Source organism: Oreochromis niloticus, linkage group LG14, assembly GCF_001858045.2.
Source record: "Oreochromis niloticus isolate F11D_XX linkage group LG14, O_niloticus_UMD_NMBU, whole genome shotgun sequence".
Taxonomy (NCBI): Eukaryota; Metazoa; Chordata; class Actinopteri; order Cichliformes; family Cichlidae; genus Oreochromis; species Oreochromis niloticus.
In genome coordinates, this window is record NC_031979.2 from 4,286,868 (window position 1) to 4,303,370 (window position 16,503).

The window sequence follows — 16,503 nt, forward strand, 5'->3', positions numbered from 1 at the left end:
TATTTTTATGGTTTTAGAATTGTTTTATCTAGTTTTAGTATATTGACAACATCTTATTTTGTACGTTTTTAGGAGGTGTTTTTTATTTGTGCTCCCTGGCCTGGTAATAAACTGCTTCCAATCAGACCTGCTTCATATTTGTGCCCTTGGTATTTGACTTGCTTGTTCACCTTTGTATTTAAAAAGAATCATTCTTTTTAGCATAACATTCTGGCGCATCAGCTTCAGTGTCTGTGTTACATTTACACACATAGAAACACACACACACACAGATTTGATGTAGATGCAGCAGCATCTTGTGGTTGTCTTATTCTTCTCAGGAGAAAGGTCTATCACAGCACTATAGTGTTAAATAAAATCAAAATGTATTATAACATATGTGTATATTTATATTTGTTCTTAATCTTTTTGTTGGTTACTTCATAATGTAGTGGGTTAGAGATTTGCCTAATAAAGAAATAATATCCAGTTCATTCTCAGGAGGAGACGCACTTTGCGTTGTGTCAGGAAGGGCATCCAGTGTACAAAACATGGGTAATGGAACAGTTGAAAATAACTTTTTATTTTTATTGTTTCTATTCACAGTGCAACAGACCCCTGATGGTACTTCCTCATATTCTCTAGATGGGTGAAAACCCTAAAAACACTGGCTATAGTTTTTCATGCCATTACCTATAAATCATGTAGTGAATGCAACATTATGAGTATTAATGCATTCACAACAATTTTTCTTGCCTTCCAGATAACAACTGGCTGTGATTTCTTGCTATAACATAAGTAAATCAGCAAACTCTACATCTGTAATCTGTTAAATAGAATATCAAGGGTACATTTTGAGTACATTGTTTAGCTAACCTCTAAAAACCTATAAACAAGTAAGAACGATTAATTAATACTGACTAATTATTTGAAGTCATTTTCTGTCAGTATATAATATCCGTGGGTTTGTGTATTGTAGTATCGATGACAAATCACCAATATTTGTCATTTTCCCTTGGTTTATTGGAAAAAGTGAGAACATAGCTACTTGGGATACATCACAGCAAGTTCCATGAAGTGCAGCTGAAAGCTATGAAATAGTGAGTAAATGGTCTTAAATTACAGAGCTTAGATTTTTTTGTTGAATAAACACTAGTATTTATATACCTACGTCATATAATAACTAACTAGTTAAATAAATTATAAACTATAAAGTTATATGATAGAACAACTATCAATCAGACGGTCGGTGGATCAATCAGTGGCTCCTCCAGCCCATGAGAGAAAGTATTCTTGGGCAAGATACCGAACTGTGAATTGTCCTTCCATGTCTGTGTGTGCATTAATGTTAGTTTAAAAAAGGGTGGGGGGGTGCGCTGTATGAATGTGTGTGTGATCGTGTGAATGAGACCAGTAGAAAGCACTTTGTTCAATCAAATTGAGTAGAAAGGTGCTATACAGTATACTGGAAGTACCAGTCTATTTCTGGCCTTTTAAAAGCCAAAAAACCTTGGTGCATTAAATGAATAACTTTTGCACATTTGTCAGTTAACCTTTCCAAATCATCACTTCACCTAGATTGTTTCCTTTCGTTTCTAGAGCTGTCCAGATATCCCTTCGTATCTGTGAGGTCTCCATCTGTAGCATGAGTATAAGAGCAGCCTGGAGCCACTATTGGCTGGCAGACAGAATGGATTACTCAGCTAATTTCTCCCCCGTGGTTACTCTATTCACTCACCCTTAATTAGAGCCCCATGCTGCTAAAATGACACTCAGCTGTCACCGGTATGAGCTGCACTGACATCTTGTTGTTATTCTGTGGAGTCTTCAGAAACAATGTTCTTACGGGGACAACGCAGAAGGTACTAAGATAAGAGGCCTCATGATTGAACATAAGTTAAGGACTGTGCTGAAGTAAAGTGGAAAGTTAACAGGGTGTGAGCCATGAGACAGTTACACCAGCCAGCAAATAGTTCATATTGTCTAACAATCTGAAGTGTCCTTACTATGGACTATTTCAATTTACTAAGAGGAAGATTTACATTCTTCTCATATTCTTAGCATTAAATCATTAGGAAATATACACAGCCTTTGTATTTGCTGTGGTTGCTTGTCAGATATGAATATCTTTCACAAAATCTCTTTGTAAATGCAAAAGTAAGTTTTGACACAACACCCACATATCAGCACTTTTAAACTGATATGATCAAGTTAGCAAATAATGTACACTTTGCATAACCAATATTTAAACATATAAACATAAACTACTATTATTAAGGTGCATTTATTTAATGAATCTGACTTGAACTTTCACTCTCTTTTAGCTCTGTTTTTGATGTCTACCATCTAGCGTGGTAGTTTATGGCTCTTTAACTGCAAAATCCTCCTGATTCCCAAACAGTCAGTTGGCAAATTACATAGTAATAGAGTACTGTCTTTTTATGCTAAGACAGGAGATAGATTATTGTAAAACTGTGTAATGGCATGGCTCATTGATACTTAGCCAAACAAGACAACAAACAGGACAACTAAACACAGCTTAAATTCTAAACTCTAAAGCATTTGCTCACAGTTTTTCTGTTTGCCTGTACTTTGCTATCTCATTCAACTTTGACTCTTCCCTGTGAGCTCAACACAGATGCTTTTCATGGACAAACAAATGCCTAGTGAAAGTTCAGTACAATGGCGGTGTTTCATGGCATGTCTTAGCAATGGCCTTCTTGCTGCAACTCATCCTGTCAAACCTGCAGCTCGAAGTCTTCTCTTCACAGTTGAAACTGAGACTTGCTTACTATGACCACTATTAAGCTGTGCTCGAAGCTGCTGTCCTGTGAGCCACCCATCACCCAAGCTGTTAACTCTCAGAAACTTGTCCTCTGATTCAGTTGTAGTTTTGGGGCTGCCAGACCTCTTCCTGTCAGAGCTTGCCCAAGTTTCTGAGTGCCTTTTGATGATGAAGGAAACTGTACTCACTGACACTTGACTTTCTTTGCAATTTCTCTGTAGGACAGACCTACATTTTTAAGTGTTATGATGGTCTGCCTCTCTTCCATTGTTAATTGCCTTTTTCTCGCAATTTTTGTAGCAACACACTACTTTCTGCAGTACAGTACTGTTCAACTGATGGATATGGTACCACAGTGTGTTCCAACACTGCTTTCATGCAGCCAGAGGGGGTTGCACTTAATCCAGAAAAGTTGGAACACCTGTAGGAATTAGTAGCACCAACTTTCAAGGCTTGATCAACCTCCATTGCTGCAGAACAGCTTTAAATTGTTCGGGATTACAAGTGGCTATGGAGGAACTAGTAAATGATGTTTGGAGGGATTTTTGCAAAATTCCGGAGGAACATCACTTTCATGTGAATTAGGTACTACATAAACAGCGTTAAATCAGAAAAATCTGAGTTCCTTGTTTCAAGTCACTTGCCTTGATTTTCTTTTTGTAAGTGGGCAGGTGATCTGGAGATTTTCTCCATGAGGCCTTTTGGTATAATTCTGAAATGTACATCATTTTTCAGTTTTGGGTAACCTTACCTTTTTTTAAAAAAACTTGCAGTTCACTGTTTACCTTTGTACCATGTCAAGCTATTCATTGGACTTGAATGACTAGAATATGGAGATTTTCTCCAGATCAGACCAATCAGAAGAAAATCAAAACAATCATGGAGTGATTGGGCCTGTTCCCATCACTCGGAAGCAGCTTCAGTGGTTCTTAGTATTCGCAATGTTTCACAAGGTTTCACAAGGAACTATAGTCAGGTAACTGTTCCACTCAGTCTAACCTTCTCCAAACTACCTTTTGTTTGGTCCGCAAAAGCTAAGTCTGCATTCACTGAGCTAAAGAACAAGCTCACCTGTGCACCCATTCTGATCCAACCCAACCCCGAGCTTCAGTTTATTATTAAGGCCTCTAGCTCTGGGGTTGGCACAGTTCTCTCACAATAATCCCTCCTGAAGATAAGCCACAGCTCAATGCTTTGTTTTTCTGTTGTCTAACTGCCACTGAGCAGAGTTATGACATTCCGAACTGGAGGCTGTTGGATGTAAAGTTAGCATTCATATTTTAGCTCTGACCCTGGCTCTAAGAATACAAATCTGGATGCCCTGTCTTGTCAGTCTGGTTCCCTAATCTGGGAGATCAAGGAACTTATTGACCAAGTTCCACAGAATGATCATGATGTACATGTACTGCCACAATAGTATGTCACTGGTCTGTGAGTTTTCCTGGCTCTTTGAGCCAGCATGGGCTAAGAAGATCTTCTTCCCTTTGGGGTGAAATTGTGAGCCTTTCTCCCCTGGCATGATACAAACTGTGTGTGTGTGTGTGTGTGTGTGTGTGTGTGTGTGTGTGTGTGTGTAAATAAATAACCATTGGCTTTGTTCCTAGTTTTGGTCTTGAACTTGTTTTTTCTCTGAGGTTCGACTTAAAACAAAGTAAATAGGGTTTTTTTCCCAAACTGACTGCAGGATAGATAAAAAGCAACTACTCAAAGGATCACAGATGTACAATGCTGCAAAACCAATCTCTATAGCTTCTAAACTTTCAAACAGTACTGTGCCCAACAGTTTTTTTTTTCAACAACTTTTTTTGGGAGACAATTAACTCCAGTTAATTCCAGGTGGCCAAAAAGAAAAGCCAGTACTTGGGTGTTGTTCATCAACACCCAAAGTATTCCTGATAACAAAAATGGGCATTAAATATATAACACATTGTGGCATTTGTGAAAATAAGATTACATTTGATAAACATAAGAGAAAAACTCAAGTTGAAAAAACCTTCTAAAACAGTTTTTAACTGGGCCGGTTCTAGACAGGCAGATATGAGGAGGCAGACAGAAATGTAAAGGGGGCACATGGTGACAATGGAGGCGGAAAACAGGTGGGGTGTTCTGGATAGAAGTTTTTGTCATGTAATTGGATTGCACTTTGTCAGGCCTCTACCCTAAGATCTGTCCAACTTGATTGTCCCACTTGAAAGTTAAGCTTTACTGGTCTAGCACACAAACCCCTTGACCACGTTAAGGTGGCAGTCCCACGGGGGGAAATCTGAAAAATAAAACAACGAAAAATAAAATAAAATATTCCTCATCAGATTATAACAACTAAAACCCTAACTGGATGGCCTATAACAAATATATTAAAACCCCAAAATAACATTTCTCACTATTGCCAATATTAACATAACTAAAAAGGGTATGCACAACAGAGTACTACAGACATGGTCATGTGTGGTACCAGGCAGGATTGAATGATTTTAATGTCGTACCACCAAATACATGTTTGGCGTATGTACCCAGTACTGGTTGGGATGGTATATTGCCATTTAAGCCACTGGGTAGCTGAGCAGTTTGCTTTGGGCAGCAATTGTTGGCAGAGGTACAGGAGAAGCAGTGCCTGTTGATGCCACAGGAGTAAACATGCTTCTTTCTGAACTACTAAAAGTTTGATTTAAGGGGGCAGGATGTTTGTTTAAGAGGACGTTGCCCCCTCTTGCTCCAGCGTAGACTGGCCCTGGTTTCTAATGTACTGCACTGTTTACTCTGTGTTTGAATGGGTTCCATGTGTAGTTATTAGGAGCTGGTGGGCATGTGTGTTGTGTACTTGGGTTTTGTTTCCCCTTTTCAGCACAGGTAGGCGGGGCGGTGCTTGATGGTATTCCGGCACACCTGCAGCGCATCAGACGTCATCAGAGGGAACATTTAAAGAGCTGTGCGATGGATGTCTGGTGTCGGAGTATTGTCGCTTCCACAAGTGGTAACGTGTTTTTGCAGAATGAGTCTCTAAATCAACGCTCCCGTCCTTTATGTTCAAGATCCGTCTCCCTGCCTGTTTCTCCTCTGCACTAGCCTGTGTCGCCGCCTGCCTGTTTGTTTAGAATTGGTCTTCTCGGATCTGTGACGGAGATTTACCACGCACCTGCCGTTGACCACTGCCCACACCTGTATTTTCTGTGTTTCAAGTAAGCTCTCCAACTCTCCCCATTTACCTAAATTTAACTCTCGATTTTCGGCGTTTACCCAATCACTGTACATAGCCCCATCCCTTGTAAATATCCCCCTATCACTGTAAATAAATCAGCATTCACCGCTATCCCGAGCCCGTGTGTGTTTCTGCTACTAAATCCACCCATTAGAGACACCTAACAGTAGATATTTGTAAATAAACTATGTTGTGTGTGCATGTATTTTGTGACTTTGATTTATACAAATTGTGTGTATTTACTTCACCATAAAACATATTTAACATTTTTTACGATGTTTTTGCTATACCAGTTTACTAGCTACTGCCCTGTCTTTGCTGGTGCATTGCAGACATTTTTCAAGATAACTAAGTCACCCCATGCACAATACATGTACATCCCAACTGTAACCCGAGTCTCACATTTGAATAGATAAGCAATTACAATATTAAACCTTTCAAGAATGTCCTCTATATTGTTTAACATTTAATTAGGTAAAAAAGGCACACAAAAATTACAAAAAGGAAAAAAACAAACACAGTATGTGTAAGACTGGAAAATTCAAAATTGTGCACATAGTGGCTTTAGATTAATTGTTTTTGAAATGATCAAAATTCAAGGGAATTAGAGTTTTCAGTTTACAGGAATTTTGTTTTTATGACAACACTTCATAAGTTGACTAACAATCTCAAATCATAGCTTACCGATCATCATCCTCAGCCAGCGCTACCTTCTCAAAGTGGATGTGGAGTCTCTGGCCCTCAGGGGCCTCCAGCAGCCAGTGACAGGTTAGGTTGTTGCTGTAGTTACTCGGAAAACCAGGAGAGACAATCCGACCAACTGTGATGTTCCTAACCAGACCTCCACAGGCAGCTGAGAAAGGAGAAGGAATGGAACTGAACATCAAATTAAACTGTGGTGGATTTCACATTATGTAGGGAATCTCAGTCAAATTTACTGGTACTGACATCATCTCATCCTCTATTACCCTAACTTAATTTGGCCAAACTAAAACTGGTGACCATGAAAAGAAACAAGAACCAGCCTAACAAGATCGCATTTATTTTTTGAAAGCATTCAGACATTTACCAACATCAAAATTTATTATAGCAAAAATTATTTATATTTCCCTTAATTTTAATATTAAAAATTGTAAACTTGTATAGCATGAATTTGATCCATCTACTGCATAATTTGATTATCATCATTAGTATTACACCACTGCTGCTCTGTCAAGTGCTGTTGCAATAATTTTAGTAAGTAAACACTTCCTGATACTGTTAGATGTTATCAAGTAGCTAGTTCTGTACTGTTGTACTATATTATGGAATTTCAGTTGCAGAAATATAACGTGAATGGATGAAATAAAGCCTTTTGGCTTTTGATAACAGCAGCCAAAGAAGAAACAATGCAAACTGGAGGTGACTACATAAAGAATACAACTGTCTAAATACACTTGTACATTTTACAATGCACAAGAAATGTAAGAAATGTGAATAGCATCAATTATTATTATGTAAAATAATGCATGTAGGTGAGAAAATAGTTTTTGTTAATTTTTTTTAAATATTCAAGCTGTAATCAAGAATTTAAATTGTCGAGCTGTTCCTTCTTCTGCCGTTCCTAAAATCTGCTGACAAGACTCGCCCAGTTTGGAGGTCACAGCCCTGAGTGTTCTGATTACCATGGAGACCACTGATGCCTTTACCCTCCACATCTTTTCCAGTTGCCTCTCAGCCCTTCTCTTCTGTGTCCTTTCTTCCTGATGCTGCGATCAGTGACTATTTCCACATCTATCACAACCTCTTCTTCTGCTTGTCCACCACTGGGTGCATCCCATTTTGACCCTGGAACTTCCAGGCCATAGGTGGCATGTATGTATGCTATCCCAGCCACTCATAACTCATATACAATAATTAATTACTTTCTTTGACTAACTTAGATTGATACAATTAAATGTAAATAGAATGCATTAAAACAATAATTTTGCACTGAAATGCATGTTATTGTGTAAATGCTACAAAATACTGAAAAAACAAACTTTTGTAACTAAAAGATTGCCTGTATAATTAATTAGGGTATATATGTATAATTTCTGTCTTCGGCTGTGGGTAGTCGAAGAGTTTTGTCTGGGAAACGTCACCTAAGCACTTTGGTTCCTTCCCACTCCAGTAGGGTGTGCTAGAATTGCGGCAGGTCAACACAGAGGAACCTTGCAGCTTGTAGCCCGTCAAACAGGAGAAGAAAGCCTGCCCTCCAGAGTGGAGACTGCTCACTGATACATCACCATAGAGAGGCTGCTTGGGGAAGACACAGCTCAACACGAAGGCTGCAGAAAAAGAGGTGAAAGATTCAGAGAAGCAGAGAGTGTTAAACACACAGAGAGACAGTGGAAAACACACAAAAGGAGAATGAAATTAAGGTGTAAAGTGTGAAATTTCAGCAAGACATGACATTTAGTTCCAGAAATTTAGACAAGTGTTTCCTGGCTATGGTGCAAGCATTATAAAAGAACCTTCTGCAAAGCCAGCAATAATCTCTGATCTATAACACACAACCCACTTAACACCTTGCAAAAGGTTTTCACACCCTCAGTTATGTGGTCTTGGTTTTTTTGTTTTTTTATGTGAGCATATGTAAAATCAACTATCTAGTGTGAAATCAAAGTAATACTGTGACTGCATAGGCCTATTTGGTAAATTCAGTAAATGCCAGCTCAATGTATATATTATTCAATTAATTGAATTAATTAATTGAATTAACAGTTACTTCAAGGTGCTTTCTATTGTAAGATAAAGACCCTGCAATAATACAGATAAAACCCCAAATTTTAGACGACCCCTATCAACAAGCACTTTGGCAAAAGTGGGAGGGAAAAACTCCCTTTTAAAGGGAAGAAACTTCTGGCAAAACCTCTCTCCCTCCCCTCTCCCCTAGGGTGAGGGGAGGGAGAGAGGACAGAAGACATGCTGTGGAAGAGTGCCAGAGATTAATAATAACTCATAATTAAATGCAGAGATGCATAAACACATGGTGAGTAACAAGGGTTGAGAGAAGGAGAAATGCCCTAACTATAAAAAACTTATAGTTAGGGCTGGTCAGAAAGTAAAGTTTTAAGTATAATCTTAAAAGTTGAGAGGGTCATTCTCCCAAATCCAAGCAGGAGCTTGTTCAAATAAGAGAGGCCTGAAAGCTGAAGGCTCCCCCTCATGTTCTACATTTAATTACTCTAAGTAAGCCAGCAGTCTAAGCATGAAGTCCTCTATTGGGGTGATATGAGGTCTTTATAATAAGATGGGGCCTGATAATTCAAAAAATTGTATGTAAGCATATGGGAGAAACATGCTCTCTCTTTCTAGTCCCTGTCAGTAGTCTTGCTACAGCATTTTGGGTCAACTGAAGGCTCTTCAGGAAGCTTTCAGGACAACCAGACATTAACAAATTGTAATAATCCAGGGTAGAAACAGTGAATGCATGAACTAGTTTTTCAGCATCACTCTGAGACAGGATATTTCTAATTTTAGAGATATTGCACAAATGCAAAAAAGTAGTTCTGCATATTTGCTTAAAATGCACACTGAAGGACATGTCCTGTTCAGTCGCTGGAGGCCAAGGTAATGCAATCCAGAGTGATTATTATTTCTAAGATTTTTAGGGCCAAGTATGATTAACTCAGTTTTATCTGAATTTGAGGTCATTATGAAAAGATTAAAGTGGTTATCATCTGCATAGTGGCCATACTGCATAGGGGAAGCATAACCCTTTGTGTATGAAGAACAATCCACATTAACATGAACAAATTGGAGTCTATTAGGCAGATATAATTCAAACCACTGCAGTGCAGTACCATTAATACCTACAACTAGGGCTGAGCCATATTATACCGTTCACGGTAATACCGGAACAATGCTAGGCAACGATAAGAAAATGAAATATCGCGATAGAATATGGGTAAAACGCGCATGCGCAGTGCCGAAAAAGCGCGGCGGTAACGGAGAATGAGGTTGGGGAAAGCAGATTGTTGAGTGAAACGGATGAACCAGAATTGGTTTGTAAAAATGGTGCAACTTAACTGGTTTGGTGTTTGTCCGTCAGATACACAACAAAGCACATTTTTTTTGTAGAACATGCAAGCGGCCGTAGTTATTGCCGTATTTGTCGGACTAAGGTGCTCATAAATCTGGGAGGAATCTGGGTCCTAAACTCCGTCCATTAAGTTCCGGAAGTCAAACGAACACACAGCATCACTGAGAGTTAAAAACTGTCTAAATTCTTTCATCTTTAATAAAACGATCAGCATTGCTGCTTTACCAGGTGTTTAACATCCAGGCATCCATGAAAATAGAATTCATTACATATAACGGAGTTAGAAGTTAGCAGGAAGTTAGCGGAAGTTAGCGCGCTAGTTTTGCTAGTTACCTAAGTTACCTAACCAGTCAGCTGAGACTGAAGAAGTCACTTGGATGAGTGACGAAACGTTTCTCCCACAAAACGCTATGTCCAGATGAACAGATTCAACTTTTGGAGATAAGCATGATATAGCAATTTCTGAAAAAATTCAAACGTACAGCTCTGCTATCACTTCCAACATAAAAGAAGACAGAATACTAAACAGCAGTAATGTTTGTAGGGTTACTGAAGTTGGGCTAGCTGGTATATAATGATGTGCTACGTGATCGCTAGTGACACAGCTGTGTTAGCATAACATAAACAGTGAAGCTGGAGAATGAAGGCTAACACTTTTCCACTCAATAAAAGTTAACGTGAGGGTTCCCGATGGTTAGAGACAAATGCAATCGCATGGCAGGATGCTGTAAATGGACCAAACTTCAGTCAGGAGAACAACTGAGATAATCCATCCACAATATGAAGTTAGTCATTAATATACTGCAACAACATGGGAATAGAGCAGCTGTGATAGAATACAGCATTAATGAATCAATGGTACAGAAGTGGAGGAAGCAAGAAGAATGAGTTGAATAAAGTTTGATTTATCTGACTGCTTTGTTTCGCTTAATGTGCCTTATAATCCCGTGCACCTTATGGTCCGAAAAATACATATTTGACTTTTTTATTTGGCACACTGCAGTTTAATGTTGCAAAGCACCTCTTTTTAACTTCAGTGGAGATTATACATGGTTATGCTCAGGATATGTCAGCCCATTTCTACTGGAAATGCCTTTTGGTTAAACCTTCAGCAAGGAATTTGCATTTGCACTGTTAAATGTTTAGATAGCTTTAATGCACATAAAAAAACAGCTGCCTGTTTAAGTAAAATAAATGGATGGGGGGGTTTTTTGCGCTAGTAAAGTTGTGGAGTTGTATTTTGTATCACAGAAATTATATCGTCAGTTATATCATTATCGCAAATTTTCAAATATATATCGTGATATATATTTTTGGCCATATCGCCCTGCCCTACCTACAACATGCTCTAATCTTTCTAATAAAAGTTTACGGTCAACACTGATGAATGCTGCACTGAGGTCTAGAAAGACAAGCACTGAGATGAGTTTGCGGTCTTCTTTAAGCCATCTAGAAACAGATTGGTCTATAGCAGCAGCATTCTCTTATTGAGACCCCATAATAACTCATTTGCATTTCAGTTAGCTTGCTGACCAAAACTGTTTAAATATTCCCATTATACTTTTCTGTATAAATTCTCATGCAGTAAAAAAGTTGTGAAAAGATGATTTTGTGCAAGTAAAAGGAGAAGAAAAACCCCACCATTGCTAACTTCAAATCGTTTCAATTATTCCATTGGTATAAACAGAGGTAAATAAGCCAGAAATAGTACAAAACAATGAAACACTACAGTGCCGTATCCTCCTGTGACTACTACCCACTAGATCTTTGAGCTGGCATTTACACAAATTTCTACAAAGAGCTATCACATCATTGCAAAATGATGGGTAACATGTCCAGAGTGCCTCTCAGATGACCAGTGAACTAACAAGTTTCTTTATTGCCCACTGACTTGTCTTCCTACAGCCTCCTGGAATTCGTCCAAACATGTGAATAATATACTACTGCTAAAGATTCTGATCCATCATACTGTAATTGTGCTAGTTTTATTGTTACCCCTCGGATGGCTTAGAGTAGCTCTGTTATTGATTCTGTCTGTTGAGAGCAGCACTGTGCCTCAGGTGAGGAAATATGTAGGGAGATTAAATAGGCCAATAAATGACAACCTACAACCCCAGCTGCTTCTAGTACTCTGTTAGTGCAGAGGGATGTTGCCCAGCTCTATAGTGACTCAGAAATAGAAATGAGAGCTGCATTGGTCTTTATAGTATTTCTTGTTAGAGCTAAAACGCAGCTGCTTAAGTCGTGTCCTCTCACTCCCTGAGCTAGTCATTAGCATGGTCAGTTGTAGCTGTTAAAACCTAGGCCAACCAAAAAACTAAAAAGCTGACAGGCTCACTGGAGATGAGAAAAGAGATAAAGGAGCCATCATGGTAGCACTGTGGCATCATAACACTGGTGTTAACAGGGAGCTTTCACAGAGACAAATTGCCCCAGAGCAGTAAAAAGGCCTGCTATGTGCATCATTTTGCTGTGTCTTCTCAGAATTTATGGTCATTTATCATGTTTTGACTTTAATGAAACTTTACTGATATGCTCAGCTTTTATTTTTCTTTCATGCTACAATGTAGCAGATCTACATGGGGATGAATGGTAAAATAAAAGATGAAAGTGCAGTGGCAATGTAAAAATAGCTCAGCTTTAATCTTGTGTTTTCACTATGTATGTGTGTATATATATATATACATGTACATATATATGCACTTAAGTAGGAGGTATTACTGTTTGAGCTACTAAACCAAGATATGAGCCCTGGACTGGCTAGAAGCCAAATCTGTACAACTGCTATGAAAAAATGTTAGCCTCTGCTGTATCTAATCAGGCCTTATGGCCACAGTGTAGATCACGAGAGAAGAGCAATAATTTGAGATGTTTAATGTTCCACTGTAGCAAGCGAATGTAAATTGAATTTATTTATTTTGAGCTTGTGATATGGCTTTGATGTGAAATGACCCAGCTCAGCTCAAACTTAGTCTCTAATCTCATTTGCTCCCTCAGAGAATTTATTTCTGCTGACCATTGCCCTCATATTACTGGAAGGAGATGACAAGCTCTACAAAGATTAATGTATGTTGCAGCTCTTTTTCTGGCTTTGCTATGGAAGAGCTACGCTCTCTCAGATACATAGTCCATGGGCATTGCTATTCAATAATAATGGAAACCGGCAGTTATTCTCTACACATTATTTCAAGCTAACAAAACACAGTTAGCAACATCCAAATTACGTAGTATTTCACAAGGCCAACACTTAAGCCTTACTCTGGATATAAAAACAAAACAAAAACAAAAGCAAAAAAAACATCAGAATCCCTTTGATTAATTCAGATGTCCAGAAAAACAAATCTTGCAGTGGTGTGATGTTTTGGTGGTATGGCATTAGAGCCACTTCTGCATGACAGGCAGTGGCAATGAGTATGTAGGGGTATTAGAGCTTAAGGCCAAATATAAAATAAACTAGGTTGGACAGATGCTTCTTTCTCTATTTTTACAATGCCCACAACTACCTCTGTCTATTAACTATAACATCTAAAACTAAAGTTCCATATGTATTGATCATTAGCACTTAGTGGCCAGCCAGTTAGGCTTCAGCGTTCAAACACGTCATTAAAGCAATAATCTCAGATAATATAGCTAATTCAGTTTTTTCCCTTATTTTAATCAATTTTGGCAATTATCTACCTATCCCTATCATTGCGTGAGTAATTTGATGGGATTATATACAGTGTCTCCCACCAGCATGACGCAATGAAGGAATCACAAACATTTTTCTTTCTAGATGCACTTATACAAACATTAGCAGTAAATGCAAAGCTCATTGAGAATCACATTGCATTTTATGTGAAAAGTTTATTTCCCAAAATGTTAATTACGTGGCTTCAATGTGAATCTAACGCAGCAGGTGCTGTTCTGTTTGTATTAGCAGTAACGTAATCCCTCATTTTTCTGACTGTGTTTCCCGGACACTCCATTTGTAATACTGTAAATATGTATGTTCAGTCTTTCCATTTTGACAAGTACAGTAAAAAGATTGGTTCTAATATAGTGGTTCCTTTCCTTACATACCTTGCTGTATTCATCCATTCAGAATTCTATGTCTAAGATTTCTATATAACATTCACACTCCAATGAACTCATCAGTTCAGTCCCTTGCCTGAGGATACCTTGGCATCCAGACTGGAGCAGACAGGGATCGAGTCACTAATGTTAATTAAATAATAGCTAACTATCACTGACAAAATACTTTCTCAAAATTTACACTCAGTAGCAACTGTGAAATTGGTAAATGGAATGGCATACAGGGAGTGCAGAATTATTAGGCAAATGAGTATTTTGTCCACATCATCCTCTTCATGCATGTTGTCTTACTCCAAGCTGTATAGGCTCGAAAGCCTACTACCAATTAAGCATATTAGGTGATGTGCATCTCTGTAATGAGAAGGAGTGTGGTCTAATGACATCAACACCCTATATCAGGTGTGCATAATTATTAGGCAACTTCCTTTCCTTTGGCAAAATGGGTCAAAAGAAGGACTTGACAGGCTCAGAAAAGTCAAAAATAGTGAGATATCTTGCAGAGGGATGCAGCAGTCTTAAAATTGCAAAGCTTCTGAAGCGTGATCATCGAACAATCAAGCGTTTCATTCAAAATAGTCAACAGGGTCGCAAGAAGCGTGTGGAAAAACCAAGGCGCAAAATAACTGCCCATGAACTGAGAAAAGTCAAGCGTGCAGCTGCCAAGATGCCACTTGCCACCAGTTTGGCCATATTTCAGAGCTGCAACATCACTGGAGTGCCCAAAAGCACAAGGTGTGCGATACTCAGAGACATGGCCAAGGTAAGAAAGGCTGAAAGACAACCACCACTGAACAAGACACACAAGCTGAAACGTCAAGACTGGGCCAAGAAATATCTCAAGACTGATTTTTCTAAGGTTTTATGGACTGATGAAATGAGAGTGAGTCTTGATGGGCCAGATGGATGGGCCCGTGGCTGGATTGGTAAAGGGCAGAGAGCTCCAGTCCGAGTCAGACGCCAGCAAGGTGGAGGTGGAGTACTGGTTTGGGCTGGTATCATCAAAGATGAGCTTGTGGGGCCTTTTCGGGTTGAGGATGGAGTCAAGCTCAACTCCCAGTCCTACTGCCAGTTTCTGGAAGACACCTACTTCAAGCAGTGGTACAGGAAGAAGTCTGCATCCTTCAAGAAAAACATGATTTTCATGCAGGACAATGCTCCATCACACGCGTCCAAGCACTCCACAGCGTGGCTGGCAAGAAAGGGTATAAAAGAAGAAAAACTAATGACATGGCCTCCTTGTTCACCTGATCTGAACCCCATTGAGAATCTGTGGTCCATCATCAAATGTGAGATTTAGAAGGAGGGAAAACAGTACACCACTCTGAACAGTGTCTGGGAGGCTGTGGTTGCTGCTGCACGCAATGTTGATGGTGAACAGATCAAAACACTGACAGAATCCATGGATGGCAGGCTTTTGAGTGTCCTTGCAAAGAAAGGTGGCTATATTGGTCGCTGATTTGTTTTTGTTTTGTTTTTGAATGTCAGAAATGTATATTTGTGAATGTGAAGACGTTATATTGGTTTCACTGGTAAAAATAAATAATTGAAATGGGTATATATTTGTTTTTTGTTAAGTTGCCTAATAATTATGCACAGTAATAGTCACCTGCACACACAGATATCCCCCTAAAATAGCTAAAACTAAAAACAAACTAAAAACTACTTCCAAAAACATTCAGCTTTGATATTGATGAGTTTTTTGGGTTCATTGAGAACATGGTTGTTGTTCAATAATAAAATTATTCCTCAAAAATACAACTTGCCTAATAATTCTGCACTCCCTGTACATTGGTTCACCTTGCTAGTGCTGGATTAGACTTATTTTTGCTTTCAGAAGTGTTTTAATTTAAATTTAAAGGTTGAATAGTGTTCTTTATCTCAAAAGTTCTTGAACGAGTACTTGTAAAACAGCTAACTGATCATCTGCAGAGGACTGGTTTATGTGAAGAGTTTCAGTTTGCTGGATGCTGTATTTTTAATGCAGGGACACAGCTGGAGGCACTGAATTTTCATTAAAATTTAGTGGCATTCACCCCCTGATCTCATTGAGACAATCAAGGAGAGACTGAACAAAACCACTATGCTTTAAAGGGAAATAAACTTGACAGTCATCAGCATATAAATGAAATGGAACACAAATGCTTTCTAAATATGGCGGCGTGCACAGACGCAGCGGCTCACTGCTCCTCACATTCGGTGTTTTGTTTTTTTACACGCGTATCTGTGTGGATATGTGTGTTTTTTATTATTATACATCGAGTAGAGTCCACTTACAGTCCTTAGGACCCTCTGAGTTTGGGATTACGCTGTGCAAGGAGCATTACGTCGGACTACCACCACTTTCACGGCATTCCGGAGGACATAATAAGAGCTCCAGGGTCTCCGTGGTTGGTTCTTCCCAGC

General features: G+C 38.9%; 1 protein-coding gene across 1 annotated transcript in view; it reads right to left on the bottom strand.

Annotated features, from left to right (window-relative positions):
• The window catches only part of sez6b (seizure related 6 homolog b), a 151,131-nt gene that overhangs the window by 35,715 nt on the left and 98,913 nt on the right, over positions 1-16,503 (bottom strand). The window contains exons 4-5 of the mRNA XM_025898305.1: positions 8,084-8,269; positions 6,645-6,813 (exon numbers count right to left, since the gene is read on the bottom strand). Of these exons, the coding sequence (XP_025754090.1) occupies positions 6,645-6,813; positions 8,084-8,269 (355 nt within the window). The remainder of the gene's footprint in view (positions 1-6,644; positions 6,814-8,083; positions 8,270-16,503) is intronic.